This window comes from Sturnira hondurensis, unplaced genomic scaffold, assembly GCF_014824575.4.
Source record: "Sturnira hondurensis isolate 20B ecotype Veracruz unplaced genomic scaffold, ASM1482457v3 Scaffold0006413, whole genome shotgun sequence".
Taxonomy (NCBI): Eukaryota; Metazoa; Chordata; class Mammalia; order Chiroptera; family Phyllostomidae; genus Sturnira; species Sturnira hondurensis.
Window position 1 is genome coordinate 4783271 of NW_028079044.1, and position 16469 is coordinate 4799739.

General features: G+C 38.4%; 1 protein-coding gene across 3 annotated transcripts in view; it reads right to left on the bottom strand.

Annotated features, from left to right (window-relative positions):
- ASB3 (ankyrin repeat and SOCS box containing 3) overlaps nucleotides 1-16469 on the bottom strand; it is an 89176-nt gene that overhangs the window by 2742 nt on the left and 69965 nt on the right. For all 3 annotated transcript variants that reach the window (XR_005066753.1, XM_037047896.1, XM_037047895.1), the window contains exon 9: nucleotides 15130-15263. Coding sequence is in view for 2 of the 3 variants with exons in the window: in XM_037047896.1 (XP_036903791.1) it covers nucleotides 15130-15263 (134 nt within the window). In the remaining variant the exon portion in view is untranslated. The remainder of the gene's footprint in view (nucleotides 1-15129; nucleotides 15264-16469) is intronic.

A 16469-nucleotide genomic window follows, 5' to 3' on the forward strand; every position in this document is an offset into this window, starting at 1 on the left:
CCCATAAGGCCTGAGACATACTAATTCTCTAACACCTTCAACACCTTCTAAACCACTGTAATCCATCATCTTACAATTTAGTTTAAGCATATGGTTTAAGTTTAGTTTATGCAAGGGTCTGGGAAACTCCTCAAACCAGTTTTTCAGAGTGCCGAAAGAGGAAAAAGCATAATCATCTGATTTTGTACAAAAACCCGAGTCTAAGAAGAGATGAGTATTTTCTTAAACCATGAGTCATAGACTCTCCACTGTAAACAACACTACAGCATCTGTAATGTATGGTACATCTATTTCCAGTGTTTTCGCATTCATATCTGTTTAAATTTTACCAGTTCTGTAAACTCAAAGGAAGAATCATCATTCTCACTTCTAAGACGGGAAAACACAGGCAAAGTGAGCACTGGAGGGTCAGCAGGAGTGCATATGGAGGCCGTACCCAAACCGTGATGCTCCCACCCCCAGGTTTCCAAAGGAGTAAGCAGGTTCGACTTCAACAAGTAGGCACACTATGTTCAACTATTACATATAAAGAAGCACACATCTGTTATGGGAAGCTTAAGTGACCAGCCCATGTTGACACTGTCAGTCAGCAATGTAACTGACACCAGATCCAAGTGATTTGACTCCAAGTCTAAGGTTCTTTAAACCAGGGGTCCCCAACCTCCAATCTTGGACCAGTACCAGTCTGGGCCTGTCAGGAACTGGGCCGTGCAGCAGGAGGTAAGCTCGAATGTAATGCATTTGAATCATCCCCGCACTCTGGCCTGTGGAAAAACCATCTTCCATGAAACCGGTCCCTGATGCCAAAAAGTTTGGGGACCACTGCTTTAAACTGTGATAAGCCTAAAATAATTCTCTAATATCTGAAACACTGAAACGTTCAGATCTTTCCATTTAATAATAATGATAATGAAAAGGAAATATAGTTATTTCAAATACTGGTTCCAACTTTAATTGCACCATTTTGGTTTCTTCCCCACGAGCACAATAGATCACTGGACTGATGAATAATTAGAGGTCAGAACAATATTCATTTGAACTGAAGAAGTCTTTCATCTGTAGATTAATGAAGACAATAATATACCCATCAGCATGTCTAAGTTTATTATGCCGCTGAATCTAAGAGAATTTTATAATCATATATGCAGTATTTCAAAGCATGCCAAAGCCCCATGAAAGTTTTAGTGATGCGTAGGTAGTATTTCCAGATGTGTTGCCACGAGGCTGAGAGAAGATCAAGCCATGCACTGAATTTAGAGTATGAAAAAGCCCAGAAGCTGTAAAACTTCCTTTAAGACCAGATTTCAGTTTGTTAAATAAATCTCTCTCTTCTAGGGTTGTAGTACTGATCATAGCTTAGAAAATGATGTCTGAAACCATGCTATACTTTTTTTCTATTTTAATTGTTGTTCAAGTACAGTTTTCTGCCTTTTCCCCATCCCAGCCCACCCCCACCAGCCCTCCCCACCTCCCTCCCATTTCCCCCCCAACCCTTGTTATTACCCATGTGTCCTTTATACTTGTTCTTGCAAACCCTTCACACTTTCCCCCTAAAATTCCCCCCCCCCCGGTCACTGTCAGCCTGTTGTTCTCTATTTCAGTGTCTTTGGTTATATTTTGCTTGTTTGTTTGTTTTGTTGATTAGATTCCTGTTAAAGGTGAGATCATATGGTATTTGTCTTTCACTGCCTGGCTTATTTCGCTTTGCATAATGCTTTCCAGTTCCATTCATACTGCCACAAAGGGTAGAAGCTCCTTCTTTCTTTCTGCTGTATAGAATGCCATTATATAAATCTACCATAGTTTTTTTATCCATTCATTTACTGATGGATACCTAGGTTGCTGCCAGCACTTGGCTATTGTAAATTGAGCTGCTATGAACATTGGGGTGCATACCTTCTTTTGGATTGGTGTTTCAGGGTTCTTAAGATATAATCCTAGCAGTAGAATTGCTGGGTCAAAAGGCAGATTCATTTTTAGTTTTCTGAGGAAATTCCATACTGCTTTCCACAGTGGCTGCACCAGTCTGCAATCCCACCAACAGTGCACTAGGGTTCCCTCTTTTCACAACCTCTCCAACACCTGTTGTTTGTTGCTTCCTTTATCATGGCCATTCTGGACAGTGTGAGGTGGTTATCTCATCATGGTTTTAATTTGCATCTCTCTGATAGCTAGCAATACTGAGCATCTTTTCATGTGTCTCTGGACCCTCTGTATGTCTTCCTTGGAGAAGTGTCTGTTCAAATCCTTTGCCCATTTTTTAATTGGGTTGCTTGTCTTCTTAGAGTGGAGTTTTCTTAGTCTTCTTAGTCATGTGAGTTTTCTTTATACATTTTGGAGATTAAACCCTTGTCTGAGGTATCATTGCTATACTTTTAAGTTACCTTCTGACCCAATCATTTTCAATTTAGCATGCTAAACCTACCTGGTTTATCTATAGATCTATTATTAGCAGACAAGCAATCTTTTATGCTCATTCTTATATAGAGTTCTTCAATTCTGTTCATTCTGTTGTATGTACTGATTGAATAATCCAAATAGGCTACCTGTTGTAGGAAGTTTCATTAAAATCAAAACAATGATCAAAATACACGCCTCAATTTTTTGGAAATTAAATTCCCTTGACTGTATTTTTTTCCATCATAATTTAATTTCCTTACAACCCTTTCCACCTTCCTTACCCACAATCACCACACAGTCGTCCATTTAATGCCAACTTTAGTAGGGCACTGAACTCCATGTACAGCAAACTTACCCACTATCTATACTTCCCACAACCAGGCATTTCTAGCCCACCCTCATACCGACATTCAAACTATCTATCTGCCTGAACTGGATTCCTATGGGTCTTTTGCATGGCTTTCCACACCACGTGTATTCATTTGAATTCCAGGCCACCTACTGCAATTTATATCTTAATCATTCATATACTGTCTTTCTGACCAGCTTCCATCCTTTTGCTCCCAATCTTTCTTAATTTACTTGTACAGCCTCTCTCTCCAATTGATTATAACTAGAAAGTCTAGACAAAATACAAAAGGCAACTACCTGAGGATTCTGAAAAAGAAATAATAGGTTAGAGCAGGAAATCAAAAGCTGAAGAATGACAGTAGAATGGCAATAAATGGGATAAGTGGAAAGAACACTATCCAGTAATAAGACCTGTGCTTGAGTTGAGGAGCCTCTACTAACTGTGCAACACTGGGAAAGTCACTTAAACATGCTTGACCCCCAGTTCCTCCTCCATAAAATGGGCACGACACCTCTCTGCATCAAAGGGTCTTGATGAGGTTCAAGTTAGAACACATTAACAAATTTATTTTATAAACTACAAAATATCCTACAAAATTAGATAGCCAGATCTAATCTACTGATTGCCAAATGTTCTGACAGCACATGCAGTTAATGGAAGGTCTTTGAGTCAGCAGCCCCAATGTGTTCACTTACAGAACATTCACTTACATAAATGACATGTGTATACTATTAAATTATTTGCACTATAACACAGACAAAATTAAAAGAACAAGCCAAAATAAAATAAGACATTTTAAATAACTTCATTTATTTATTAAAGGTATAAAAAAACTTTGTTTTTACTAAAAATATTAATAATATCTTAACAAGAGTAAGGTGATTAAATAAGTTTTATTAATTTAAATCTTGGTGATCTGGTAATTCCAAGATTTGATTCTAAGTCCAGTTTATTTTGATATCTGGTTTTAAGGACTGGTGCAGCTGAAAAAAAAAAATCTTACAAAGGCATGCAGATCAAAATGGGAGTATATCATGGCTTAGCTGAACTAAGCAAGATACTATCCTAATCCCATCTATCAATTATGTAAGTTTTCATCAAAACTCATCTGACAGTTTTCTATTTTTCCTGCTATCAATAACCTTACAAGCTTTTCAGAGTTTACCTTTTTTACATTTTTTTAAAAAGCATCCAAAACCCATGAAAACTATTTCCAAATATTTTAAATGTGTCAGTATGAGTTTTTCTAAGTGACACACACTGGTTTTTGGCAAGAAAATAACAATAACAGTAGAAATATTTCCCAGAACCTCATTTCAAAATCATACCCCCATAGCAAAGTTGCTTTCAGAAATCAGTTGAAATGTCATCCTTACCTTAAATGAACAAAACTTTTATAAAATATTTACTAGGTCTCATACTACTGATAGCTATTTAGCACCAAGAAAAAATGGTTAAGATAATTGGAACAATTGTATTTTCATAAAGGTACATAATTCATCTTTAAGTTCAAGGACTCTTATATATTACATCACAAGATAATGAGCAAGCCTCTACATATATAAACATGACCACTGTCATTATAAAGTACTAAAAAGACTAACATATTTTAAAGGTCATGTTTTTATAAAATTATTCACAATATTATTATTTCATGCAATTCTGGTTTCAACTCCTCTGGTTTCCTGTATTGGCCTATTAATGATGCAATAAACTCATTTCATGTATGAGGTTATATCCATTTCCTTATATTTACTGAAATGTAAGTCATTCTTACATAGCTTTTCCAAAAAACACTTTTCTATGAAGTTGTAACTGTGGCAAAGATATCTTTTCTGATACGTATTTCCTTTAGTAGCCCTCAGAGAAGTAACTACTTTCTTAATGAAACAAAATCTTAACAAATACCATAACCTGAAACATGCTATAAATATTATATATCTTCTTCCAAATTAGTATACCATACTTTCTGCCTGCAGCATTATTTTTTAACTGTTTTCTTTAACTCTTTAGCATGTTTTCCACACTTCTTTCAACAATATTTGCTAAGAAAGAATGTATTTTACCTTGTTCTCATATTATTTCAGCCAGTTTTACTGTGGCAGCCAGAACATGTTTCCCCAATGGTATGTGGCTTTTTGTCTTGTCACTACTGGTTTAAAAAACCTCAAAAAGAGTTCTAAGCACTTATCATTATGCTTAGTAAATTTTATAAAAATAATTAATTGAGCATCATATGAATTAAACGTTGGTACAAAAAGTCACAGAGTTTATCTTTCATGTTCTGGATGTTTAGATTATAGTGTCTTGCTGATTATGACTTCTTTTTATTACTGAGTATCTCAAGACACACTACATCCTCAGGTCAGGCTCACTGTTAACACCAGTAAAGGTGAACCACATTCTAAATATTTTCCTCAATACTCCTAAACTTCCTGCCAGCTCAGATTAGATGTCATTTTTTAGCATATCACCTGGCTATCTGATAAAGAACAGGAGTGCAGCTCTATGATTATTTTGTTGGTTCAGTTGGACTCGTACCTTAAGTATTATCTGCACAGAACACTATTTCTTTGCAGAAATCTTTTTAAGCTGCTTTACCAATTTTTGAGAACTGCTCAAGATAAAACTGGATGACACAGCCATAGGTCCACTGAACAATGACAACGAATCACAAGACACTAAAGCACACAAGTGTGACTGCATGATCAACCTCCATGCACCCCACTCTGGGAAGCACCCCACTCTGGGAAGCACCCCACTTGAGGAAGCACTGACCGAACCCATATGGGTTCGCAGGTACAAGGTATGTGTGCTCCATGGTGGGGAAAGAAGGAAGAAAGTGCAATTCTTACAGCTACAACCTCACTATTAAAGAAAGGTCAAATGAAAGGGAACTTAACCACTGATAAACAATACCATCTTCCTCGCTCTTACCCTGAGGATGCCTCTCTAGAGTCTGGAATATTTGAAAACTATGTAAAATCACCTAGCATAAGCATTTCCTGTGATTATCAAATGAAAGAATAAATCGTGGTCTCAGAATCACTCAGAAAATAAAAATCCATTTTTCATTTCCCTAACTTGTTTAGGGAACTAGAGTACAGCAATCTGATAGGGAAAAATTAAACTCAATATTATAAAGCAAATTTTAAGTACCTCTAAAACCTTTCCATAAAGTTCTCAGAAATCCCTACTCTACCATTAACAAATTCACCTACACCTAGAACACTATCCACAACATACTCGCTCCACCTCTTGTCCTCAGAGAAGCCTGATCTTCCCAAGAAAATGACTTCCTTGACCAATTATTAAATAGAAATTTCTCATTCTTCCACACCTATCACAGGTCTCAGACGGCAATGTTAGCACCCTCATAGATCTCCTGCACCACCTTCAGATCCATGTTTCTGTCTTTAAATTCCAACAAATGTCACTTCCAAGCCTCCCAGAGTTTGCTCCCCCTCACTGCCACTACACCCAAGCTTCAATAGCATTAAGACCTCAGATCCCCCGACTCCTCCTGCCACGTGGTCTATCAGATCCCCTCCCCTTCTCATTCCTAACCAGACACAATTCTATGGGCCTATCACTTCTGCCATCTTACTTTACCATCTCCATTCTGTACCTGGTCTGACAACCCCCAAGATCAACCTAACCACTTTCCTTTGGCACCCCAATACAGAGAAAGCAAAGGAATGCTGGGAAAAAAGTAATCATGTAACCACATGAACAATTACCACTTCCCTCCTCCCCCAGGTCCACAGGGTTGCTCAGCAAATCTTTTCACTGTTTCCCAATCCCAAAACAACCATTCTAAATCATCAAGTCCCTTACCCAACTCTCTTAGCAAGTGCCTTACCTTTCTTCGCAAAAGTAAAACAAAGGATTTTACTTTGAACAAAGTATTCAAAGTAAAAACCAAAGGTATTCTAGGATCTTTCTCTGAGCTTCAAATCCCCCAACTATAAACTTACCTATGCCCACCATCCTCACCTCTGCTCTCCTAAAAGGAATGGACCTATCCGAGGTTATTCACCTCTCCTTCTGACCTGAAATTTCGTTACATGAATTATTGCTTTCATCTCCAAATCTTTTTTTTATTATGTTTTCTTTTATTGATTCTAGAGAGAGAGGAAGGGAGGGAGAAAGAGAGGGAGAGAAACACCAATGTGAGAGAAATATTAATCAGTTGCCTCTTGATCACACATCCCAACTGGGGGCCAAACCCACAACCCAGACATGTGCCCTGACTGGGAATGAACCTGGGATTCCGGGTTTGCAGAACAATGCCCAACCAATTGAGCCACACCAGCTAGGGCTATCTCCAAATCTTTTTATTTTCTAATTTCATTTATTTATTTTTAGAGAGAGGGGAAGCGAGAAAACCATCAACCAAATGCCTCTTGCAGCATGTCTCAAGCAGGGACCACCTGTAACCCAGGCATGTGCCCTGACTGAAAACTCAACCCGGCAAGCTTTTGATCAGGAGGATGCTCAACCCACTGAGCCATGCCAGTCGGGCCTGTCTCCAAATCTTTAATGTTTGTGTGTGTTGGGTTATTTCCTCCCTTCCTCCCCTTCTATTTATTTATTTAAAAACTGAAACATCTTGATCTATGAAACATGTTCAACCTCCCTTATCCTAAAAAGAAAAAGGAAATTCTGCCATGACCCTGCATCATTCCCTTTTAGCCACTGCACTGGTTAAAGAAGTACATTCACTTTGTGTTTCACTCACAGATTCTAAATCAGTATCTGATACATAGTTGACATGTAATTAAAGAATCCACTTACTGAAAAATTTACGGATATAAACTTCTAGATTAGTAAATGCCCACCTATAGAAATACTTCCATGATAGCTTCTGTTTACTGAAACTTCTGCCTGTGGTCTACATTTAGAACTGAAATTATAGACTGGGTGGTTAAATGTTCTCAAATAAAGTTATCAGAAGCTAATGCTCTGTCCTTACTGCCTTTCCACCTTAAAATAGATATTTGGAATCTGGAAAATAATTTTCTTGTGTTTTCATTGGGATGTAGCTGCCCCAAGGGTCTGCCAGCTCACATATCCAACACAGTACATAACTGGGAACATTAAAATGAGCTTTCAAATACTATTGGTAACCTTACAGTTTAGAGACTTTTAAAAAAAATTGTTTTAATTTCTAGAGCAACAAACTCTCCTCTCTTAGCTACCAACAGACTGCTGACAACATACAAACAGCTTGAACAGCAAAATGTCCTAGCAAATGTGCATGCAACCAATCCATTCCTAGATTAGTAAGGATTTCCCCAACACCACCACAACCACACAAAAAAAGAAACACTTGGATAAGAGGGCGTGTGAAGCTCAAATTATCAATGGGCACATGAAACCTTAAAAAAAAGTTAAGACTTCTGCCACGATGGAGGCATAGGTGGAAACACTGTGCCTTCTCCCACAACCAAGTTTGAATACAACAAAGGTTTGGAGAAACAAAGACACAACCAATGGACAGAAAATTGAATTATACGGAAGTCCGACTACATCTAACCGTTCAACGGGGACGGTAAGAGCGGCAGAGCCAGCAGCGAGCAGGGTGGGGCAGGACAGGGCCCCCGACCCAGGCGCGCAGGCAGACGGGAACCAGTTGGGGTGCGGGGCAGACCGCGGGCGCATATTCTCGCACAGTGAGACAGACCCTGCAGGCCCCAGGGGGCAAGGGCTGACGGCGGTGGCACACTCGTGTGCAGTGGGACGAAACGCGTGGGCCTGGTGACGGCAGCAACTGCGGCACCCGTGAGGGCCGGGGCGGCAGGTGGCAGACGGGACACCAGAGTCCCTCTTTGACCCCGCACCCACATACAGCGTCACAACCCAGCGACTTAGTTGCCCTGCAAGACCAGTGAGAGCCATTGTCCCTCTTTGACCCCGCCCCCACATACAACGTCACAACCCAGCGACTGAGTTGCCGTGTTCTAGTGAACACTTTAGGGCTCTGATCCTGCTATGGAACAGGCACAAACAACCCAAAAGATGGCGCAAGAAGAACTCAAAGTCCCAGAGCCAATAACTCTAAGCGACCGAGAAATTGCCAGCCTCTCAGAAGCACAATTCAGAACACTATTTATCAGGATGCTCACAGAACTGGTAGATTATAGTCACAAATTAGAGGAACAAAGTCACAAATTAGAGGAACATATGAAGGCTAAACTAATTGAAATGAAGGGAGATGCACAGGAAACCAATAGTGATGGAAAGGAAACTGGGACTCAAATCAATGGAATGGACCAGAAGGAAGAACAAAACATCCCACCAGAAAGGAATGAAGAAATGAGAATTCAAAAAAATGAGGAGAGGCTTAGGAACCTCCAGGACATCTTTAAACGTTCCAACATCCGAATTATAGGGGTACCAGAAGGGGGAAAGAAACAGCCACGAGTGGAAAACGTATTTGAACAAATAATAAAGGAGAACTTCCCCAGTCTGGCAAAGGAAATAGACTTCCAGGAAATCCAGGAAGCTCAGAGAGTCCCAAAGAAGTTGGACCCAAGAAGGAACACACCAAGGCACATCATAATTACATTAGCCAAGACCAAAATGAAGGAGAGAATCCTAGAAGCAGCAAGGGATAAGGGGACAGTCACCTACAAAGGAGTACCCATCAGACTGTCAGCGGATTTCTCAAAAGAGACCTTACAGGCAAGAAGGGGCTGGAAAGAAGTATTCCAAGTCATGAAATCCAAAGACCTACAGCCAAGATTGCTTTATCCAGCAAAACTTTCATTTAGAATGGAAGGACAGATAAAGTGCTTCTCAGATAAGGTCAAGTTCAAGGAGTTCATCATCACCAAGCCCTTATTATATGAAATGCTAAAGGGACTTATATAAGAAAAAGAAGATGAAAAATATGAACAGTGAAAGGACAGCAAACACACAGTTATTAACAACCACACCTAAAACAAAAGCAAACCAAGAGGACAGCTAGATCAGGAGTGGAACCATAGAAATGAAGAACACATGGAGGGTTAGAAATAGGGGGGTAGGAGGGGGAGAAGGCACAGAAAATAGCATAGATGGTAGGTAGAAAATAGATAGGGGGGAGGGCGAGAATAGTGGGGGAAATATAGAATCCAAAGAACTTGAGACACGTGGTTATAAACTAAGTGGGGGAGAATGGTGGGGGAGGGAGGGTGCAGGTGGAGGGGAATGAAGGGGGGAACAGAACAACTGTAATCAATAAAATATATTTAAAAAAACAAAATAACGTATAAAGAAAAAATTTTAAAAAAGTATAAATTTTTCATTAAAAAATAAAATGAAATCTGGCTCTTAAATCTAATAATAAGGGCAGTCTGCAGGACACTATTAATGAAAGCATGACTCTGCTGAAGTTGTGTAGGCCCCCAGCATGACCAGCATCTAACGGATGAGGTCCAAAGTTTCCTGCTCACTCTGACTGGCATCACTCACTTGGTAGAGTGTCATCACACAAAGCAAAAGGTTGCAGGTTCAATTCCTGATCAAGCAAGTGCCTGGGTTGGGGCACACGTGAGAAAGAAGCAATCGATATTTCTCATAGTGATGTTTCTCTCCCCTTCTCCCTCACTTCCCCCTCTCTAAAAATAAATAATTAAAATATTTTTTTTAAAACTTTCCTGCTTTACAAATAGATCAATGTCTCATTTTTGAAGATGAAATGTACTTACTGATGGGGATCTTAGTGATAATGCCTCATTCAGATTAATAGCATCCAGAGGAAACACTTTTTAAAAAAATTACTCTTTTTTTAAAATTTATTTAATTATTTTTCAAGTACAGTTTACTGTCTATTACTCCCATCCCAACCCCTCCCCCACGCTCCCCCTCCCTCCAATTTCCACCCTTCTTAGTTGTTGTCCATGTATCCTTTATATTTGCAGAGGAAACACTTCTACGAGTTAAAAATCTCTTGTGAAAGTGGGCTCTAAATCTCACCAAATATTTACTTTTATTAATTCTATGGGCACAGCCCCTGTGACTAGATACAACAAACAATTTATCCTAGTTTTAAAAAGGCAACTCTTTACTCCCCATATGTCCTTAGTCCCCACCCAACTTTTCAGTTTAATTGAACATTTTATCTAAAAACTGCAAGTTGGGGTTTTGCAAATCAGTGTTTAAATAAGCATAGGAAACAGGTAGGTTTGAGTTAAGCTATTCCATCACAAAGCATTCATATAAATACTCATTACCAATTACACCACCTACTACATTGTATGTAGCTTTTATTAACCTTTCCTTGGTCATTGACTCCGAGACAGGATTTGGTTATATGTTAGCTTGGTTACAGGCTATGCTGTGCTGTGGACAACGTATATATCCTAAAAACCAGTACCTTAATACAACAAAGGTTTAGTTCTTATCATCAGAAATCATTATAAATCTACTACTCCTACACCTAAATTTAGTTTCTGGTAGTTATCCCCCAATCACCAACTATAAATGTAACAATCTCATAAAATAAGTTGCCATGTGTAGCTAGCTTCATGTACTTACTACAACTGCTAGTTTATCCTGAGGGGTATATGACAGAGGAGCACCCAAAACTAGGAGCACCACCCAAAGTTTCAAAGGAAACTGTGGGTGAAACTGTGGATACTTGCTTGCTCCATCAAATTTAAAGAGTCCTCATAATGTTCCTTAGGTTCCACAACAGAATACTTAGCCTAAGACAGAGAAACTTGACTTTTCACTTTTCTTTTGCCTCTACTTAAAATCAACTATCTCTTAAAAACGTGCTCAACTCAATCTGCCATGCAAAATAGCTGCACTGACACATCTCAGGCAGTCTAATTCTGAACTCATGTCTTAACTACCATTGTTGAAAACTGAGTTAAGACAGACAATATTTAGAGAGAACTGCTCAAAGGGCACATAAGTTATCCACTCCTCCAGACGTTATAAACCTAGCCCTGGTAAAGTCAGAGCAACAGACACTTGAGTACCTGGACCAGGCTATAGACCGCTTAAGAACAGTTTGTACTGAATTACACTTTGGTATGATAGCAATACTCCACATACACAGAAGATGGGTAAAATAAAGCCCCAAGAACCATGGCTACTATTAAAATATTGTCTAGGAAACTGTTTATTACAACACTGGAGAATATCTTTACTTCTGAGCAATGACGTTGGTTCACCTTAAGAACTCTGTAACCTGCCCTGGCTGGTGTGGCTCAGGGGATTGAGTACCACCTTGCAAACCAAGGGGTTGCTGGCCCAGTTAGGGCACATGCCTGGATTGTGGGTCAGGCCCCCTATGAAAGGTGCTCCAGAGGCAACCACACATCGATGTTTCTCTCCCTGTCTTTCTCCTTCCCTTGCCCTCTGTCTAAATAAATAAATAAATACATAAAAATAAAATTTTTTTTCAAAAAAAAAAAAGAACTCTGTAACTTACTATCAATGACCAGAGAGTTGACTTAGAGCCAAATTTATAGCCTAACGAGTTTCAGATTAACATGCTATGCTTTTCCCGACCCCATTTCATACCAATCCCCACCTTTATTTCATTTGCTTTTACTTTTAACTTGTACTGTTTTATGATAGCCTACATTACAAACTTTCTTAACTCCTTTTTAGAACAAAGTACAGGAACGCTGAAATGAATAGATCAAGCGTTTCCTAGGGCACTTTCAGGGTCCTTTGTAGAATCCAGAGCCATATAATACTATTGATAGAATTCACATAGGTGATCATTAAAGGTTCGAGATGAATTAAAGGCCAGTGCTTTTATCCATAAGAATTAAATTTCTTAGACTTGATCTTGGACAGCTGACCAGTGATTGGCAAATTTTTTTATTAAGTCAACTGCTACGTGGCAGTTAAACTAATGTTTTAAGAGGTATATAAAAGGTATACATGATAGAGGTATACAAGAGGTATACATGATAAAAAACTGTAATTAAATACACTGTATACCAGAAACTATTACAAAATAATCTGAATGTCAACAGAATTGAAAAATAAGAAATAATTGTTATTAAAGCTGTAACCAGCCAGTAAATTTTACCTGGTACACATTTCCTTTCTGATGCAAGAAAAGTTTCTGAAAGAAAAAGGACTCGTGGAAATGGACAACAGTGTGGTGATTTTGTGGGGAAGGAGAACATAAGGGGACTAAATAGTAATGGAAAAATATACAATAAAGATTAAATTTAAAAAAAAGTTTTTTGAAGATAAACCTAATTCCTCCCAGCCTTACTAAAATCCAGCATTGGAATTGCTCCCATTCTCTGCAGATGAGGAACCACTGAAAAATACCCTGTTACACCAACATGACTAGGAGGAAAGCACACACTTTTCCTAAGTAGTTTGCAGTAAGAGCAGGCTTAAAAAGTCTTTCCAGGATAGTAATAAGAGACCTTAAGACTGGACAAGTGTCAATCAGGATTTCCCTACCTAGCACTATGGACATTTGAGGCCAGACAATTCTTTGGTGTCAAGGGCTGTTTAGCAGCACATCTGGCCTCCACCCCCTAGATGGCAACAGCAGCCCTACCAACTGTGACACCAACAGCTGTTTGCAGACACTGCCAAGCATCTCTTGGGAGCGAGGGGGCCAAGTCACCCCTGTTGAACACCCTTGTGATGGATGAAACAAATAGCTGCCAGGGATAACTCACTCTCTTAGTAAATAGCGCTCCCAAGTCATCCCACCTCCTAACCAGAAAACAGACAGAAGGAACAGCAGGAGTTGTGGAAAAAATGACAAGTTCAAATTCTGTATAAGTCAAAATGCAGTATATACCAAGCAGAAGTATCCAAAAGGCAGCTGGATATATGAGGCTGGAACTGAGAGGTCTTGGTTAGAGAACAGACCAGAAAAGCCTCTGAGAAAGGCTTTCACAAATTTTAGCCAAAATAAAATGCTCTTTAAGAGATGATAATTATTTCCCTACACAAGCTCTACCTAGTGCCTATTAAAACAAGAAGCCCTGGTGGAGTGAGTCTATTGCAGGGTAATGTACTCATGCTCAATTTTTACCTTCATCTGGACAAACTCGCTGCATGTTAAAGTATTCAGAGTAAACTCTCACATATCTTTACTAATTGACACGCTGCAGTAATTTTTCCATTTGGCACATGCTCCCTCTTTTGACTTTTTGTTCCCAAGTCCACTGTCCCATATCTGTTCTGAATAGATCATTGTTCTCTACTGCTACAGATACATGATTAGTAAAAACAGGTGCAATTCTCCACATTAAGAGTTACATGCAAGTGAGTTTTCCAACAAATTCTATACTAAAAGGCTTGGAGACTCCTTTGTTCTATGTTAAAAACAGATAACTTTTTCTTCAACAATAACCTCTCTGACAGTTTGAATGAGCCTCAGTTCAAGTTTCCGAAAGAAAAAGGACTCGTGGAAATGGACAACAGTGTGGTGATTTTGTGGGGGAGGAGAGAATAAGGGGACCAAATAGTAATGGAAAAATATACAATAAAGATTAAATTTTTAATCTGAATTTTAATTCATTTTCCTGAGTGTCTGTTTTTTGATTGAGAAAACTTAAATATATCTTTCCTAGAAATAAGAAAACATATCTACATGTGCATAAGTTCACTTGTTAAAAGCTTATTCAACATGTATTATGCACAGCTACATTTAATGTAAAAGTAGCAGTGAAGAAATAATTTTCTTAGACACATAATCTGGTTAACAAAATGTAGTTAAAGGAAAATAAATCTGAAAAACACAATAGGAATATTTTGCATATATTTAGTTTAAACTAGTTTTCCTGTGTAAAATCTTCTACTGCATGCTCTTTAATTTTTTTAATTAGCTTAAACTTCTTTATAAGTGAGAGTAAGTTGAGAATTTGTTTTATAACAGTCATATAAAATATCAATCACAGAATTTTCACCCAGCTCACCTCCATAGTTATATTATACCAATACATCAGTATACATTCAGTAAGGGCAGGTAGAAATAAGTCATGGTAATACTTCCCTTTAGAAATGATAAGATATTTAAGAGAGAACACAAATACAAACACACCATGAAAAAGAAAATTAAGTTTAGCATTTTCTGACAAACTATTCACTAACAAGACTTTTAGAACTCCCTTTTGTTTACGTGATACTTAGTAAAAATAAAAGGATATCATTAAATTATAATATCAGTAAATACATCCTTTTCTTTATATGCTCCTTAGGCTAAACTTATAAAATCAGGTATGATTTTTATGGAAGAAAATTACTATCATCTCTCCTCACAACCCCATCCTTCCTCCACATAAAGAAAACGCTAATGATGCCCAATTTAGTATGTTCACTGACAATTCTTAAAATTACAAGACAGCTAGAGAAGAAAAAGTAGTGAGTTATGTTTAAAAATCGTACTTTCTTACCAATATGTTGCTGTAGAGCCCAAGAGGAGTTTGAGGCCCTAGCAGAGAGCATCTTGTCAACAGCTGGGGGAAGTCTCCTCCAATTAGTAAACTCCAAAGTGAAGATCAGGGTGTCCTCACTGACTGCATCAATCCTGTGTTAGCAAGATATTAACACACCATTAGATACAACAGAGCTTCATCCCCAAAACACCACATATCTATTCTTACAACACCTTAGTATGGAAGGCAGACAGAAAACTGGGGCATAGGAAATATTCCTGTCACTGGAGGCAAGCTCAGGGAATATGAATAGGCATCTACAGGTTCCCCCAGGAAACTGAACTGACTCCGTGTATAGTTTGCCCCATAGATGACAAGAGGAACCTCTACTCTTAAAGAGGGTAGAAACGTTCATTCCCCCTCCCCAGCTGGGAAAAAGACAGAGAGAGCACCAGTGTCAGCAGTGAATTTGCCATTATCTTCCCCCAACTGGACCATCTTGCTTTAACAGTCCCAAAAGGATAAAGCCTAAACACCCCAATCCATCTCTAAGCTAAGCACACGGGGGAAACGGCTTGTTTCTGCCCAACTCCCAAGATGTACACTGTTCCCCACTAAGAACCTTCCACATTTACATTCACCTCTAAAGGATGTAGCAGAATCTGTTTCATCTCTAGGATCTAAAAGAAGTTGTTCAAGACAAACAGTTTTCCCTCTATTTTTACCAAATAATTTCAGATTTCCTACCGACCTACCCAAAAGAGACCTCCCCAAATTTTATAAGCACTTGAATCCTAATGAAAAGCACTAGTCAAAGAAAAGTTCTGATTTCTAAAACTACCTCCACTTACAAACATGTTGCTGAAACTCTCTAAGCCCTTGAGCCTGGCCCTCAAAAACGAGAATACTTAACTTGCCAATTTCAGAAGACTAATTGGGACAACAGTATAAGAAAATACAGTAAACATACTCTAAAATTAAAAAATGTTATATAAATGTTTGCTATTACTACCACTGGTTTGGAAGTTTCAGCAGGCCTGATGACATGAAATTCAGTCAGAGCTTAAAGAGAACAACACATTCTAACAAGGTTACCGGTCTTGTAACTCAGTTAGAAGCTCCCTACCATCACCCTGTCTGAGGAAAAAGCACACTGTGTTTTGTAATTATTTGTTACATAAAATTTCTTGTACCATAATATGTTAAAAAATAAATGCTAAAATTCCTTTATAATACAAAAACAACTATCGAAATATAAATAAGTAAAAAAATTGAGTTAAAAAATTAAAACAAAAGATTTTTTTCCTGAAAGGGCAAAAAACATGGGTGTGCATTATACACAGCAAAACATGGTACTT